The sequence below is a fragment of the Xiphophorus hellerii genome, chromosome 1, assembly GCF_003331165.1.
Source record: "Xiphophorus hellerii strain 12219 chromosome 1, Xiphophorus_hellerii-4.1, whole genome shotgun sequence".
Lineage (NCBI taxonomy): Eukaryota > Metazoa > Chordata > Actinopteri > Cyprinodontiformes > Poeciliidae > Xiphophorus > Xiphophorus hellerii.
The window spans coordinates 20336235-20354175 of NC_045672.1; the positions used below are offsets into that span (position 1 = coordinate 20336235).

General features: G+C 38.1%; 1 protein-coding gene across 3 annotated transcripts in view; it reads right to left on the minus strand.

Moving 5' to 3' along the window:
- The window catches only part of LOC116728465 (dedicator of cytokinesis protein 3-like), a 54528-nt gene that overhangs the window by 14668 nt on the left and 21919 nt on the right, over window positions 1–17941 (minus strand). For all 3 annotated transcript variants that reach the window (XM_032576612.1, XM_032576603.1, XM_032576594.1), the window contains exons 9-37: window positions 16529–16683; window positions 16268–16349; window positions 15577–15637; window positions 15343–15490; window positions 14251–14339; window positions 12578–12703; window positions 10514–10638; window positions 10253–10415; window positions 10042–10148; window positions 8653–8824; window positions 8473–8570; window positions 7366–7449; window positions 7163–7263; window positions 6969–7050; window positions 6385–6555; window positions 4896–5088; window positions 4668–4795; window positions 3727–3873; window positions 3513–3611; window positions 3278–3372; window positions 3027–3102; window positions 2798–2898; window positions 2638–2696; window positions 1769–1917; window positions 1573–1658; window positions 1448–1474; window positions 1259–1354; window positions 1120–1180; window positions 946–1039 (exon numbers count right to left, since the gene is read on the minus strand). In XM_032576612.1, the coding sequence (XP_032432503.1) occupies window positions 946–1039; window positions 1120–1180; window positions 1259–1354; window positions 1448–1474; window positions 1573–1658; window positions 1769–1917; window positions 2638–2696; window positions 2798–2898; window positions 3027–3102; window positions 3278–3372; window positions 3513–3611; window positions 3727–3873; window positions 4668–4795; window positions 4896–5088; window positions 6385–6555; window positions 6969–7050; window positions 7163–7263; window positions 7366–7449; window positions 8473–8570; window positions 8653–8824; window positions 10042–10148; window positions 10253–10415; window positions 10514–10638; window positions 12578–12703; window positions 14251–14339; window positions 15343–15490; window positions 15577–15637; window positions 16268–16349; window positions 16529–16683 (3175 nt within the window). The remainder of the gene's footprint in view (window positions 1–945; window positions 1040–1119; window positions 1181–1258; window positions 1355–1447; window positions 1475–1572; window positions 1659–1768; window positions 1918–2637; window positions 2697–2797; window positions 2899–3026; window positions 3103–3277; window positions 3373–3512; window positions 3612–3726; window positions 3874–4667; window positions 4796–4895; window positions 5089–6384; window positions 6556–6968; window positions 7051–7162; window positions 7264–7365; window positions 7450–8472; window positions 8571–8652; window positions 8825–10041; window positions 10149–10252; window positions 10416–10513; window positions 10639–12577; window positions 12704–14250; window positions 14340–15342; window positions 15491–15576; window positions 15638–16267; window positions 16350–16528; window positions 16684–17941) is intronic.

The following is a 17941-nucleotide window of genomic DNA, read 5'->3' on the forward strand; positions in this document are numbered from 1 at the left end:
AAACAGGAAAATATTACAAAATTCATTATGTCATGCGTTATCACCGTAATAACTGTATTTCACAAAATAAGCATCAATAAATTCACGGTCATAATGTTATATTTGTCAACGAGTATATATAGTGTTTATAATATTTGAGCTGTGTAACAGACCAACTAAGTGTTTTTAATGACTCATATGGATACTTATACATAATGAAGCAGCTACAGTTTGTGAGTAACACTCTTTAATGCCACTTACTCAGCCTGTTGGATATAATCTTCAAAGTTCCCCTGATTTTCTGCTTACAGGACTGAAAGGGGAATTATAAAATACAAAATGCACAGTAAATCTTTTTCTAAGAAGCAATAATAAATAATAAATCCAAGAATAAAAGAGTAAATGCCAGAAGCACATAATTATCTACCTGACATTTAGACCATGAATTTAATCAAGGGAGTCTCTGTACTCTTGTTTGATTTTTAAGGTTGGAAGTCTCCTATCTATTAACATGCTCATCTGCGTGGGAGCAAATAATAAAATGGGGGTTTTAAATCAGGTTTTAAAATTTGATGCTCCATCTTCCTTTTGCATGAAGAGAGAGAGAAAAAAACAGAGACAACGAGAGAGAGAGACACACAGAAAGAAAGAAACAAGACAAAGAAAGAAGAAAAAAAAGAAAGAAATCTATCCGATACTCAAGTTCGAGTAAAAAAAGTTACACCTGTCTTAGAATGTTTTTATTTTACTTTGTTTTGCTTTTGTTTTTGGCTATGTTATTTTTGATATCAACAGACACAATATTTTTAGGGTCAATAAAACAGAGATCACCTTCAATCAAAATGAAACAACGTAGTTGTACTTTAAAAATCAGCTGCTAAAAGGTTCTACAGCAACCAATGTCAAAGTGAGCGTTGAGTCGTACCGAACTATGTGATATAAACGTACTTGCAGTCTGAAAGTTACCTGTGAAATCCTCCGCCTGAAGATGCAGGTCACATAGTTTGTGGATGTAGCGGATGTACATGTCCTCCTTGTTCACCTCTGATTTATAGAAGTTCTGATGTTGCAATAGAACAAGAAATAAAAAGTAGGTTACAAAATGATCACATAAGACCGGAAGTGTAATGAATGTCTCACCATAAGGTTGACTGAACCACCAATCTTCTTGTTCTCCATCTCGTCCCCTTTCATGCAGTCCCTGAAAGTACAAGTTCACTTTTTAAAGCCCTGAAAACAACATCATTATAGCATACAGGTATGATTTACTTTAGCATACCTGTAATCAAGTATTCTCTCAACAAGTCTTGTGACTGATGTCACAAATGAGATTCCAGTTTCCCTCCATGTCTCCTGCTCAATCTTCTCCAGCAAGCTGGAGGAAAACACACATTGACCACAGATATTAAGTGCAGGAAGCAAATACCACCATCTTTCAACTTTTGGAAGTGCAAAGATTATTCTTCACCTTGGATAAGGACCAAACAGCTGTGTTCTGTTGCGATGGAAAAACAACAGGTAAACAATTTGCAAGATTTTAAAGAAACAGAATATTTCCTTCATAGACTCATTAAGCATTTGTTTGAAACTCACAACAAGCTGAAGAGCTCTCTGTGGTTGTCATCGCCTTTCCCATCCGACACCATGCTGTCCAGCTTATCCATCAGCTCTGCCTCCACCTGAAGGTATGAACGTCCAGGAACAGGCACATTTTGTGACAAAGAGCTATGTGGGCTATATGGATGAGGCACACACTCTGGATTTTATAACAAATACATTTCATACTAACCTGTTTGAAATTGCCATTTTTCCTTTGCTCCCAGTCCATCATATCATGAAAAATTGGGATCATAATATTCCGGACCTCGGTCTGAGGAACTAAGGTGACACCAAGAAAGGGTCCCATCATTCCTGGGATGAAGTGTGGCTTGTTGTCACCTGGTTGAAATTGATTGATACAGACAGAAGTGTTTGTTGAACAACTCCGTTAAATATATACAGGATACACACACAATGGTGTTTTAAGCCACATTGAATTTCTTTAAACCGTTCTTATGAGGCCTCAAGACGTTTTAAAATGATACTGATCCTTAAGATCTTTAAGGGGTTTTGAAAATCCCTTAATATTATAATTTCATCCATCCATCCATCCATCCATTTTCAGAATTATAATTTCTCTGTGCCTATAACAGAATTCAGTACAACATGGGTACGCTTAATTAAATATGTAAATAGGTGGAGAACAAAAGCACCAAATAAGAAAAGAAGAAACGTCAAGTCTAAGACTTTGCATTGCTTCACATTGTTGTGAAGCAATGTGAAAGCTCCTAAAGAATTTGTCTTAAATGGTGCTTTTGTCAAAGAATGCTGCAAACAAAATGCCTAAAGATGCTGCTTAAAGTTTCTCTCACATTGATATTTCTGTGTTGACAGGAAACGGCTTCACTCTTTCAATTTATTAGCCTTTTGTAACCACTGAGTGACTCCTATTTCAACATGAAGTAGTGAAAAATTTAAAAAACAGAGAAATTTTGCTCCAAATTTGTGATTAAGCTAACTTTGGAAGCAAAATATTTAAATAAATCATAATACATTTGCAATGTACTGCAAATACTTCACTTAAATTATTATTGATGAAGGGAGTGACGGCTGCCCCACCTAATTTCTGCCACATGCTGAAGAGCTCGTATGCCATTATTACTCTCAAATCGCCATGCCTACAAAAGGAGAATATTTAGAAGCGAGTAATAAGATACATTTATCTGATAAAAAAAATAATAATGCACGTTTATTTTTAGAATTTGAGAGAAGCTTTTACTTGTCCAGGGTTTTCTTTCTCTTGGCAGGAGGGAGTGCTTCCAGCTGCAGACTGGGTTGGTTGATGTAGAGGACAGTGAGGCTGAAGAAGGAGTTCCACACCTAAAATACAAAGAGAAATCCACATAATTAGCTAGTAATATCATTTAAATGATTACACAAAAAGCATAAAATATCTAGTGGTTTTATGGAGTTGTAGGTTTTCATCGTTTGCAAATGCACAGACACACCTTGAAATCAAAATCTCCCTCAGAGAAGTTTTTGTGCAGCGCCGGAGACAGAAACTGAGTCGTCACTACGATGATGCTGCAGAAATACAACACATTGTAAAGTAAAAACTAGCCGGCTGCCAAACATTTTACTTAAAAACTTGCAACACAAGCATCACCTTCGGATGAGTCCCTGGATTAGAGAGCTGGCTTTGCTCACTCACCATCTGCGGGATAAAAACCGTATAACAGAAGCAAAGAAGCAGACTTACTGGCTGGTTAGAAGACGCATGACGCTCCAGTCTCTGGGGAAGATAGTCAGCTTCATCAAGTTTCGAAAAACACAGAAAATCTTCAACAGAAACTCCTGCAGGAAAAGATGCAACAAAAATCTGCTCAGTCCAAGTGTACAGCTAACAGACGGCAGTACAAACTTTCCCTGATGTCAGCTCAGGACTGGAACTGAGAACTGAGCAAAGATGTTATCAGACTTTTAGACTCTCTTGCCTTTAGTTCCTCCTTGCTATGGAAACTGTTGAGAAGATGGTGGAAGTGGATCTCTGTCATCTGTCTGAGGAGAGAAAGGAGGCAGGAAACGTACTCCCCCTGCAGAGAGAAGAACAAGTACGAAAACACATAAATAAACCTGCTCAAAATAATGACTAAAGTTTGCAGAGTTTTGTTATCATCCTTCAAAGGGGCAGATCGAGTGAAGGCTTACCGTTATCTCCGCGGTGCACTGGGGACAGCGTTGTCCTCTGGATGTCTCCACAGAATGAGATTTGCTCATGATGGACAGCAGAGTCTGCAACAGCACATCCAGAAGGCTCTCCACCATCATTTCCACTTCTTCCTGAACAGAGGACTCCTGAAGAGACAGACAAATTAAAAGACGACGAGGAAAACTTTAAACCACCATGAAGTATGTGATTGATAAAAAATTTAAGTATGGAACTTGGCTTACATTCACACAGCACGTCTTTAGTTCCGATTTTTTTGCTGAAATCCTTTTTTTATTTTGGATGGGCAATCAGACTAATAGGTTATTGCGACTCCAATCACACTTCTGTGTGAACAATTTATGACCCCAAAGCAACCCGCATTCTCCAAAGAAGAACAGAGACGTCATACAGCAGTGCACATTTTACAAAAGTAATAACGGATCGATTAATTTGATCAATTTTAAAGCTGTTGAGCAACGGGAGCCAATGGTATTGTCACAAGATCATGAAAAGAAGGAAGAAACTGAGAGAAAATAAAAGTATAACTAATAGCAATGACCTTTTGTGGAGCACTGGTGTCAACTTCTGTAGAGAAGTCTATTTGGAAATGTAGTCAGATGACGTAAAGGTCAGATAAATGCAACCTGATCGTTCTGACTGGAGATGCTTTGAAAACCATGTATGCATGTACTACGTATTTAATTTAGTATCGCAAATGGAAGTGAAGGAAGGAAGGATAGCAGATTAAGACAGTAGGATAAAAAATAGAGTATGGAAATAAAAAAGGGTTTCTGATCTCTATTTTAATGTGTCATAATTATTTGGACCTGGAAAATCTTTAAATAGAGTCCAATAGTTTTCTGTAATTCACACACTGGAATACTAAACTTAGCAGAACTAAGCAACCCTGTAATTATGAACTTAGTAAAGAGTACTGCACCATGGAGCTGGTCTTGATTATTGAAAAGATGCTGCTCAGGATCCCAGAACAAATGAGCAGCTCCCTCTGCTGGCGCAGATGTAGATGGATGTGATGCAGGACGACTGGCAGCAGAATACTCCGGGACTCTGAGGCAACAAGCAGGGGGGAAAAGCAAGCAGAGATGAAGCGAAAAACAAGATTATTGGGGGGTAAAAAAAGATCCAAAATCCTTCATGTTTGTCTCACCAGGAAAGAAGAAGAGTCGGCTTTCAACTGTACGAGCAATCGACTGAAGTTTGACCACGTCCATGGACTGACCAATGTCCACTGTGCTGGGCATGCTCCCTAGTGTGCCCCTGACATATTCAGCTACCTCCTGAACAGTGAACATCTGCAGCAGCTCATCGAAGATGTCTGGAAAACTGTTCAACAGTGCTGCCTATGGGGGGAAGAGGTGGGGACACACAAAGAAATAATTTACAGCACACAAATATGAAAAAGTGTCTGTATGAACACTCTAACAATGACACTTAACATTTAAAAAGATATAAAATATACAGCAACATTATAATACTTAAAAAAAGCAAAACAAGCAGATCGCTACTGATTCAACATGGCTTTTCTTCAATAAAAGCCAAAATTGTAGTTTATCCATATTGTTTAAAATAAAACCAGTTTCTGAAAAATAAACATCCTGTTGGAGAGGGCTGATGGCTTCTCACCAACTGCTGCATTGTTAATCCAACACAGGGGGGCGCTGTAACTTACCGAAAAGGAGGAGAGTCAAGAATTATGACCACAGAAAAGCATGCAGCTGGTCAAAACTCTAAAGTGTCCAGGATCAAGCCATGGATGGAGCAACAGTGACAGTAAGGCAATGAAACCTCAGTTAAAATAATACATAAAATAAAAATTAAACTAACACTAATATGACAAAACATACATTAACAAAGATCATTCAATAACAAGACCATAACCAAAGGAAATATACAACAAAATGACAACTGGCAAAAGAGGAATAGGACTTTTTGTGAAATTAGAACATCACTGAAAGTATCATTTATGGCAGAGAAGGAAAAATATACATTTTATAAGACTTATTAAACACAGAGTGATATACTTCAAGTGCTGATTAGGGTTTAGATCTAATAAAAAAATTAAGTTTACTAGAATATCAATCAAAAGCATTTAAACATAAATGTCATGTTATGGTCAACATAATTATGGAGAAGTGTGCTTCCTTCACAGTCATTGAGATCCTTCACAAGGAGGCTAAGCAACAACATGTCATTGATAATAAGTTGCCATTTTACTAAGTCTTGTTGGAAAATTGACTGGAAGGAAAAAGTATGACATGATTGTCACCATCCTCATGTCAAGCCACTCCTGAACTAGAGACAAATTCAGAAACATTGTACCTGAGCTAAGAAGAAAAAGGACTACACTATTGTTCAGAGATCTAACGTCATGTTTTCAGATGAGCATCTCCGTCAAGAGGAATGATAGACCAATTAATCTGGACAAACTGGATGCTGTTATAAATAAAGCAACCTTCATAAGAATATGTTTCTATTTGCAATACTCAATGATAAATCAGTCGGAAACATGAAATGCAAACACTTGAAATGTACCACTGTGCTTGTAATAATATTGTCATCTCCGAAGCCGTTATACATTTGTACCGTGTGTATTTTGTACCCCAAACAGTAAAAATGTTTGACAGGATCTGTCTAACCTGTGTGAAGACAAGATTCTCTGAGCTGCGGCTGTCCAGACTCAGGACAAAGCGGATAGACTGGAAAAGCTCCTGGATGCTGGCCCTGAACTGCTCCTCCTCCATCCCACAGGTGGCCCTCGAGTACAGGATGCGAGACTGGACTATGAACTTGAACAGATACTCCAGTGCCTGAGGTGATTAAGTGCAGGATACAGATGGAAACAAACAATCAGATAACCCACCTTACATGTCATCTCATACTTTTAGTTCCCCGGCAGAGGAAGCAGGCCTGACCACCAAATCAGTTTAAGGTTAAAAATCAATATATGAACAAAATGATTGCAATCAGGCAGTGCAGTGAAATATCTTTTACCATTATCTTGTCACAAAGGCCACATGAAAAGGCCACACTCTTCCCATCAATACCCAATGACTTCCTTTCAAATAATTTGTGCAGGGAATTTACTCCCGAGTTCCTCCTGTGGTGTTGCATTACTTCTTATCGGCTCTGTTTCTGTTTGACCATTTCCTCTTTCGGAGCTAATTAATCCCCAGTGAAGGAGCCATATCAGAAGAAGGAGGAAGTGAGTGTGATACTTTACCCTCATCGCTTCCTGTATGTGGTCCTGTCGGACTACCTCAGCCGAGCGGTCCATGTACCACTTCAGGCATCGAATCAATTCTCTGCAGACAAATTAGCTGGAGTTAAGAAACTTCACAGACATCATAAATGAAAAAAAAAAAAGTTTTAAACAAGCTGCACATTCAGAGAAGAATAGAGTCAGATTTGCTTTACTTGTAGGCCAAAGCGCCGGCAAAGTGGTTTTGGATGTAGGAGTCTATTACTGGTCTGAAGTGGTAGAACCGGCTGTCCCTGAGCAGGTTAATGATGAACACCTGAGCACACAGATACACATGTTACATCCCATTTCCTCTGCAGAAAAGTCGCAAGACATGATTTAATATGTGAGCGCATCTGCATTCTTTGAATGCCCTTACCAGAGACTGGAAAACGAGCGGTCCGTATTTATCCGTGTTGTCGTCTAAAAGACAGAAAAGTGTATCCAGGACATCTCTCAGGAACTGCGATGGGAAGAAAAATAATAATGTCAAAACAACTGTGGCATGATCTAAAACAGAATCAAAGGAACCTAAAAAAATTATAGCCCCTTTGGTTAAAAATGTAACATGTTTTAATTTATTCTGAAATTATAATATGACCTAACAGCAGTCTTAAATGCCTTTCCTTTAGAAACCCATGTATTCAGAATATAAAAGATGTAGAAAACACTTTTTTTAATCCCATCAGTGTCCGTGAGTTTCCAATCAGTAGTCATTGAATGTTGAAGTTAATTTTCTCGTAGCCATTCGTCGTACTGACCCTGAGTGTGCTTTTACAACATTTTCTGTGTGGTTTTGGAAATTGACGGTCCAACAGGACAAGCCCCCCGCTTCCCTGCTGTATTTCCCGCTCTCTTCCTGAGTGTCACGCTAATGCTGCTGGAGGGTAAGACGACTTTTTACATAAAGATGTGGTCGACTCTACTTGAAAACTGGAAATGGGTCTTCACTGGGTCTTTCAGGTGGATCACAATCTAAATCATATGGCCACTTCAGATCACGAATGGTTCACCAGGAACAAAATTAACCTTTTTCAATAGGCTTCACAGCCCCCAGATATAAATCTCATAGAAAACCTGTGAGCGGAGTTGAAGAGAAAGGAGTAGGAGAGAAAATCTCTGCATGATTGAGAGAGATTGTGCAAAGACAAAAGGTGAGTGATTACTTTCTTGAGAAATGTTAAAGATTGGTCTAAGCACTCTTCTATTGACAAAAGGAGATTTCAAAACATAAATAGCAATAATGTCAATAATTCTATGTACTACATTTTATTTCATGTAAAATTTCCCACTGTACTCAAAAGTTTGATTTTTTTTTTTTTTTCTGTTCAAGATTATTTGACAGTAAAACCGACAAACGTGTTTCTCGAGGTTGTAACATGTTTACCAGGAATGCCAGTGATGGCTAGAATCACTGTATAAAGTTAAGAAAGAAGGTAAATAATTCATTCATTCCTCATTATGTCAGAAATAATGGTGTGATGACCTTCACAATCTCCTCTCCGCTGATCTGTCGCAGTCGACCGAGGATGTCCAACACCCTGTCCGGATGGGCCTTCCAGTTCAGAAGAGCCAGGAGATCCACTAAAAATGAAAGTAAACCAACATTTGCTGAGCTGAATCAAGTATGAAATATAGAGGACTGGTGTGGTAGCTGGTAAATTACCGTTTTGAGTGAGTTTTGTGGAGCAGAGGATGGTGGAGACCCAGAATGTTTCTTTAGGGCTCCTCTGGAAAGGCAGGTTGGTTGGCATGTTGGGGCAGCTGTTGAAGTCCTCCTTGCAGCAGGGGAGGCTCAGGTACAGCCCCTGGTTACTGAATGTGGCATTTTCATCACACTAATGAAGGACGGACACAGAAAAGGATTGCTCATGTTTGGAAAAATGGGAGAAATTTCACAGCAAAATGACCTTTATAGGAACTTCATGAATCAGAGCTCTGAATGTTTTTATTTATGTGCTTCATAGTTGCTTGTAGGGCAAATTCGTAGTACCCTACAAGTAGTAGTATTAGTAGTGTGCCACTGAAAAACTAAAAAAATAAATGATTAATTTGAAAGTAATTTGAAATGTGACATTGGAATATACAGTATTTTAAACATGAATTGAATAAAGAATTAACATTTTTAGAAAAGAAATAGATATTAATCTAAAATCCTAATATACTGTATGCACACATTGAAAGAGTGTAAAGAATACTTACACTCAATAGACCAAGAACCTGTACGTTATCTATTATTAATTCAGAAATAGAAGCAACAATGCACTTTCATTTATGTAAACAAAAATAAAATAAGCAGGTAATTGTTTGTGACATATTTGGTTCTAGCAGTTATTAAGTAACAGGTTCTCTGGTTTTGGCCATAAAGTCAATTAACCTTTGTGAGTTGCATGTGAGTTCAAAAACATTTAGTTAATTCAATGAACCAGATAATTTCAGCAGAAAACTGGTGGGATGCCACAGACTAACTGTAGAAAAAGCAATGCACACATTTTCAAGTAAGTGCACCGTTTAAATATTTATCACTTAGGATTCCAAAAAACAAACAAAACAAATTGGAATTATTTGGTACCTAAAACGTAGATATTAATCACTTGAATACTCATAGTGTTAGTAATTACACAGCAACTACTATAGATATACAATTATTTATTTTATTGCTTCAGCATGTTTTTGAACCACTTCTTAGAGCCACAATACATACACTGTAGCATGTTAGCACCTGCCCCGCCTCTCTGAGCATTCTTAGCAATCTTTAGTATCAGAACAAAGTGTCCAGAGTTGAGAGAGATCAAACTACACAAGGGAAGACGGATAACACAAGAAAATGACAGACAACAGCTCTAGGCCAAGCTTGTTGTGAGATATTTTTGGATCAGTCATTCATGGCTGTTGAGTTCACACAGGGAAGAGCAGAAAGGATCTGAAGTTGATTTTTTAAAAAGTTCATAGTTCCCATTACAAAGCGTGATTTAAAAAGTATAAGATGTGAAGACGATACAAGTTCATTCAAGCTAAATATACATCCAATGTGAGTGTTATGGCATTACCGTACCTTGTACACATACAGCTCATGGACCTCATCTGAGAGTGTGGTCCCATCCTCTCTCATCAGAGGAGTGAAGGCAAAACCAAACAATTTTTTCTCTCCTTTGTCTTTAGCTGAAACAAAGAACATGATATCATGCCTCATGCACATATTTGGATAGCGCCAATTTTGCTCATTCAGAGGGTTTGATTGTGACAGAGCTACAGTTGTGGCTCACTTGAACAGTGTCTGAACTCAAAGCGAAGGTGAGACCCCCTGAAACGGTCGATAGGGATGGGCAGCTTGACCATCTCGCTCCAGCGAGGGCTGTTGTTGTGGTAAAGAACGAACGAGCGATACTCTGAGGTGTTCGGCTCGCCAGTGCCCAAGCTGATGCAGTCCTGTAGAAGAAAAAGAAGCATGAGAAGAAGGTCAAGCTCACTCTTACTCATATACTGATGATATGGGACATGAGAAGTGATGCACGTGTGTGTCATACTTTGAGCGTGTCCCCGTCAGCGTAGAGAACATACAGGGTGACTTCAATGTTCTTCTGGACACTCTTGCCACCCCTTTCAAACTCTCCTCGTTCCAGGGTCAGATACAGGTCATTGCGTGTATCACCTGAGGCAATTAAAGTTTGGAGATGCTTTGTTTAAAGGCAACTGCACTAATTTTACACATTTATCCCATAATGTTGAGCCTCTTATAGCTCCAGAGGGAGCTACAACTGATGTTCTTTTTTTAGATGATGTAATTAAAAAGTAAACTGGATTAAAGCTACATTAGGGAAGTAGAACCTTTCCTAAAAAAAAGTAGACCGTGAAAATGTCTCCTTCATCTGCTCCACACATGAACTTCGTGTGGTCAACATGAATAAATAATATTTGTGAATTACATTCTATGCCACTGTTCTTCTTAATTCAAGATGACCCTGCTGAGTTGAAGCACGCACGGACTCATGACTGTCTCAGCACCTTTTGTAAGGTCAGTGTTTATTGAGACAAACATCAGAGGCAACACTGGAGAAAGATATTGCTGTTATTTATAAAATCAGATTATTGTTATTTATATCCAAGTCATTTCCTTTGGGACAGATGACTCACAAGGAGAGATACTGGGGAGGTATTTCAAGTGAAGCAGAGAGAAGCTGGAGTGGAGAGGAAAAGAACGAATTATAGATGGTCAGTAGAAACAAAGAACTACATAGTGAATGAATGTTGTATTAAATAAACTCAAGCCTCACTGTCTTTGAGCTTGAGGACCGGTTCCCTTTGTGCCTCTTTACAGATTTTCTTTGTTTTTATTTATTGGTCACACGTGTTTTGGATGACCGAAATAATTTTATAACCTTAGTAAATCTGTAACGTAGTTGAAAATATCAGTGTTAGTTTACGCATGTTACATCATCAATTAATTGTGATAAACCACATTTGTTTAAGCAAGGTCCAGTTTCACAAGCCACACTCAGGCATGAATATTCACCTAAATAGAACCTGTCTGACAACATGAAGTAGGCTAAAATATCTAAAAACAACAGCACATCATGCCCCAATCTAAAGAAAGTCAAGAAAAGATGTCATGAATAACTATCAGTCCGGAAAGAATTACAAAGCTATGAAGGCTGTAAGATACAAAAGGCTATTATTCTAGTAAGAGAAATCATAGAAAAGAGGTGAGTCTTCCCCAGGAGTGCTTGACCTACCAACATTAGTGCATTGACAACTAATCCAGGATATTACAAAAGAACCGAGGACATCTGAAGAACTGGAAGCTGCAAGTGCTCCAGTTATTTAAGGTCAATGTTCATGACATTGACAAGTTACATTGTAATTTTAAAGAGGAGACTGTACAAAAATGGCCTCCATAAGAGAGGTCAAAAGCAAAAACCTTGGCTTTGTCTCTGTCTAATATTTGCCAAAAAAAAAAATATTGTGATGACCTTTCAAAACTTTGGAAATATTATTACGTCGACTGACAAAACAAGGAAAGTGTAACCTTTTTCAAAATTTTGCATCTGGCACAGCACTTCAGAAAAAGAACATCATTGGAGGAAGCTGATAGAGCAAGGGATTGAGAGAGTATGGGAGACAACAACAGGAAAAAGAGCCTAGAATATCATATCTACAGTCTAACATAGTAGTGATTGTATGGTGGTCTGGGCCTTATGAAAGATTTATTGTAAAGACCTGAAGACAGTTGTTACAACAAGCAATTGTTGAGTTTGGGGATCAAATACTTTTTCACAGCTCTGTAAATACGCTTAGCAGCTGAGCTATAGCTTTTAATCTCATGCATTGTTAGAACAAAATCTCCACAAATCTAAACCAAACAATTTAAGTTACTGTTTCCAATTATGCGTTCCTCTCTGCGGACCTCTGTTTCCTGCTGTTTTCCCCCATTCTGTCTTACATCTCTCCTGCTCTATCCACTTCGACATTCAAGTGCTTCCTGTTTACCAGCATCTGTGACCTTCCCCTCCTTCCTTTCCTCTGAGCCATCTGGCCTTTGGGCTCCCCCTCCTGTCTGCTCCCCCTACCCCTACTGCTCTTTGCCTCTTTACCTGGCAAGATGACATCTGGGAAACCCAGTTTGCGTGTGAGTGCCAACGCCCTGTTGAACACAGCCTGGTTCTCCCGTCTGATCTGCTCCAGCTCACCTCGCAGCAGCTGCAGCGAAATGATGAGGCCTGCAGAAAGTGGCAGCAGGGGGTTTTAGTGGCCACATGTGGATGTGGGAGGGTGAATAGGAGGGTTGAGGAAAGAGGACAAATAAAGATATAGTAAAAAATTGAGGAAGATAAAACAAGAACAGAAAAGAAGAAAGAGGTGGAATTTTTAAAGGACATCAGTCAGGGTAGAGAAGAAATGGCTATAGAGATACGATCAGAGCCAGAACAAAGAGAGGGGAAAATGCCAAGTTATTATCAATTATTGCCATATTCTTGTCTAGTTTGAATCATAATTTTAATAAAACATTTTAAAATCCCTTGTTTTAGAAACGCCATTTTTAATATTTATCAATGAAACATTATTTTACATCAAGGACACTTAAGACTGGCATTTTACATAGGTCGATCGGTTTAATGTACAGTTACATTGAATTATATGTTGAGAGATATTATATAAGCTGTAGTTGAAAAAAAATATGTAGAATCAAAACCATCAAGCTGCACCTTAAATTTCAAATTGAATGTAATTTTGGAATTCAGAAATAACGTTGGAATTTGATATTTAATGTTAATTGAAGTTTAAATTTATGTATAAGTAATAAAATTGGAAATCTAAATCTAAAATTAGAATTAGATTTTTGACCTTGAATTAAGAGTGTGTGTTTTTTTCTTTGCTTAAAGTTGAAGTTGAGTCCTGTGAAAGTCTGTGGTCCTGTTCAGGTTGTGAAAAGGATCAGCAGGCATGTAAATTTGAATTTATTCTTGGATATAATTTCTAATTTTCATTTGACTTAGAAGGAATTTAATTATAAATATTAATTAAAATTTGAAATCATTGAATATTTGCAACTGATCCCAGATAGTCTCCATGATGAACACATGGCAACTTCTTGTCAAAGACAAGGAAACCAAATTTTTTATTACCACTTTTACTCTAAATGGGAAAACTAATTACACCTATAAAGAACATTTTAAAATGGTAATATAGAGCAAATAATAAACCTAGGCACAACTATTTATAATATCAAGCTGGTTTGTGATTTAAAGTCATGCCAATGCAGCAGATGCGTTCTGACTTCTTTTTGCTACCAGCAGAATAACCCCCTGACAGAATAATTACCCTGCTGGTAATTAGAAAGAGCGTAGGGTCAACGAACTCTTACACTGGCTTCAAAACGCTCAACTGTGTCCATCTCCATCATAAACTCTATTATTTCATGTTTTTAGATGTCAATACTTGGCTGTTAATCAAATATCCGCTATGTCAGCAAACTAGTTGTTTTTATTAGGACAGTTGTTTTTCTAAGTAACTACTACAGTGGTAGTTGTCAGGGTGGTTGTAATAAAATAAAAGATTTACAGTTTCACAAATGTATAAATTCAGTTTTTTCTCTATAAATATGATAATCATATTTAAATCAATATTAATCTCTTCTGTATTTTTACAGTGTGATAATCTAAGACTAAACCTATAGATGGAAAAATGTGCATAGTACATAAGTGATGAGTCAAGAAGTGTTTCCTAACAATAACCTAGAAGGTCTGTGATCAGAAAACATATTTACCATAATTGGTGCTGGGAGCTGAGTACTTGGTGTTGGACTTGCGGATGATGTTCTCGTGGACCTGGTACCACTCATTTTCATTGTTGCAACTGGGGAGAAAAAAAGAGTCGGACAGGGCTGTTTACAGCTCACCCACTTCTAAATCCAGATGGAGGTTTTAGGACTGGGTGCATGGGGACCACATGAACAGCATGTGTCCCAGAGCAGATTTCCTCTTGGAGAAAAGGTAGCAGCAGGGGGAGTTGCTATCAAGCAGCACATTAGCCCAAATGCACAGCTCACTAAGCAAACCTGACAGCCAGCTCTCTACCAGCCTTTTTCATTACTGAGGGCCCAAAGGCCCCTGGGAAAGGCACGAGGAAATGCACAGACTGGAGCCTTATAGGAGCCGACAGTTTGGAGGCAGCAGCACTGAATCACTGCTTACTTTTTTAAAAGGAGGAGTTCTTCATGTTGCCGGAGAAATCCAATAAAGACATAAGCTCTCTGTTCAAGAAATCTTTCTTTCATGCGGAGCTGTGGTGTTGTCCTAATGCAACTAAATGGAATAAGTGCATGAATGACCTCTGACCCACAGAGGAGGCAACAAGGAGACATTTAAGCTGTTGACTCATGAGAAAATATGCTGAGCTTGGTGTTATGTTGCTTTGTCCTCCAACTTTGCTCAATTATCATTCTGTCATCCCATTCCATCTCTTTGCCTCTTCCTCTCCATCTCCCTCCTCCACTTTCTTGGCCGGTGGAAAGGAACAGCTATCTGTGGCGTAGCCTAACAGCAGAAGCCAGATTCACAACATGCCAGGTGCCCTATACCCAACCCAGGGCGAGGAGCTATTGATTTTCCAAAGGACACTTCATTATCATTCCGGTCAAAACACACCAGCACCAACACTGAAGAAACAGGCTTTCACGCACAAAAAAAAATCCACATTTATGCATTAATTACTGCGGAGAGTTTATAACTTTTATTTCCAAAAGGACACACAGCCAAACTGCAAAGTGAGCCAAGCTAAAAGTTGAGAGGAACAACATTTTCATCAGGGATATCAGAGAAAAATAAAAGCAGACAAGTAGCTTCAGCGGCATACTCACGTGTAAACTTTGAGTACAAAGTCCTTCTCCTCTTTGAGGTCTGTAATAGTGTGGAAAACATCGCTCATGGCAAGCACGGCACATCCATAAGGTCGTCTATACTGGACGTGTGGCGGGCCTTTCTTTGAGTCATTCAGCAGCATGCGACCTGGAAACCAAACGAGGAGACAGTGCCTGAGAGGAATACAACAAGATCTTAATCCTTCAGAAATTGACTTTGTTCTTTGTATTTACCAGTTCTTATTACATGTGCAACAATATATAGGTCCCTCTTCAAGTCTTTACTGCTTAGGTCCTATGGAAGAAAAATAATATAATATATTGGATTATTAGAACAAGAAAGGGAAAAAAATATACCTTGAACTTCTCACATTTAATCACATTACAAAAACAATACATTTTATGTGACTAACGCAGGAGCCGGCCCAACAGGGCAGAATCCTCAGCAGAATTTGATTTGGAGGACCCACCTGCAAATATTATCTATAGATTTAACAAGTAGACGAACAATGAATTCCCTACATAGACTGTATAGCGACATGTTTCGACGGTAAAAGTTGAAAATGTATTTTAGGGATTGGGTTATTTCCCACTTACTCATTTGATGTTGTAGTCATACCCAGTGAACCGTGTTTTCAACATGCTGTACAAGTTAATGTTAATTTAAAGTCAAAATTTGCTCATTCTTGCTAACTTTAACTCAAAATTCTGAGATACACATTGTCTAAAAAAATTAAGAGCTCTGAGGCCCTCTACTGGTCCGGAGGCCCTAACTAAACATGTTCACTTATCTCCTCAGCCACCTTTTGAATGAAAAAAAATATGGCATGTACTGTAAATATGCCATGACAAAATATGATCAATTTCAAGGTCTGTGAACATTTTCACAAGTCATCAAATGTAAAAAAAAAATCACGTTTCTCACCGTAAAGAGTGCACAAAGGCGATCAACCTTCTCTGGATTCTTTGGTCCTCCATTTTTATTCAGTTTCACCATGAACTTCTCACTACAAGAGAAGCCAGTTCACAGTTTCAGAGAGTCTGTCAGCCACGAAGTGCCTAAGTCAATCTGCTGGACTGAGACAGTGTGTGTGTCTAACTGTGTCTGTCAGCTTATGCACACATACAGTATGTACTGTGGGACCATTGGAGGCTGCTCTATTAGCATTGGGATTGGTATGTGTACCTGATTTGTTTGGCTTCACGAGAGTCATATAGAGAGAAGAAGACGTCTGCATCTTCACTGATGCTGTTGTAGGTGAAGCTCTTCAGATTAATGAAGAGGTGGTGTGACACGGGGATGCGACAACCATCGCCATGACGCTGCCTCATGCTGTCACCCTGGTAATTAAGCGGAAAGTGACCGCTAACAAGTCAAGTTTATGCCAAAGACAGTCACACATTTGTCCTTTTTATATGATGAAATAAATATATGTGTATTTTCTTTTCTGCCATACTGTACACTGAGTTTTACCCAAATTAGTCATTTAATTAAGCAGCTACTCATGGAAACATGATACGCTCTGATTAAGGACTTCTTTGAGCAGCGATGCACCAATCAGTCAGAAAGTTTTCCCTTGATCAGCTATTCCTGATGGAACAATCAGCCTCTTTTTCCTGTTAAATGAATGCAGAAAAACGGAAAAATTCAACCTCATATGGTTTGTAAATGCATCATCAAACTCCTTGTTCTTTGGTTCGCTTTGATTTGAGATCAGTAAAAACCACATGAGGGTTAGAAAAACATGCTTTGATGAATAAGGGGTGATAATCAGGCAGTTTTTTCATTTTACAAGTTAGTTGGTACTTCTTAAAGAACACAACCAACAGATGTGGGTCTAAATATTGAAAAAATAACATTTTGTGCAACAATAATCCCTGTTCTGTTTTTGAAGAACGCATTGCTTTCGTTAAGCAAACTGTTTTGTTAAGTTTTTATGCATTGAGATTCATATATACAGTTTGTCATTACATACTGTAAGTAATGACATCATATTCTTTCCATTTTCCAGACTGGAAAGATATAGACATGAAGCTTTAATGTCCTACACACATGATTAAAGTGTATATATATATATATATATATATGAAGAAATAGCTTATTCCTTGGGGCATTTTTATTAGCATTAGCACTGGTACTTAGTGCTAATGAACTAAGAACCTGGAGCATCTATTTTTACTTTTTATCATCAGTGTTTGTTACATTTAATAATTAAAATTAAACATATTTTTACATGCATACAGAACATAAAAAGAAAATTTGAACAGATTAAAGTTGTAAATTGATGGACAAGGCTGACTGGTGCATCTCCAGTTTTGTTTTCTGTATTACTTTGATTTTATAAACAATAACAATCATAAATGATAAAGCTTTCTTAATTTTACTTTCGTTTCACAGTATAAGGTAGATTTAAGGAAAAACACATAACAGGTTAAAATATTGCATCATGTTTGATTTGCGTACACAAAACGTGTAGCAAAAACAGAAAACTGAGATCACAATGCTGCATATTGCCACAAAATGGTCACACACCAGAAAAATTTAGTGGACAAACTATTCATAGTTGGGGGCATGAACTGGGGCATATGTGATCCCAGT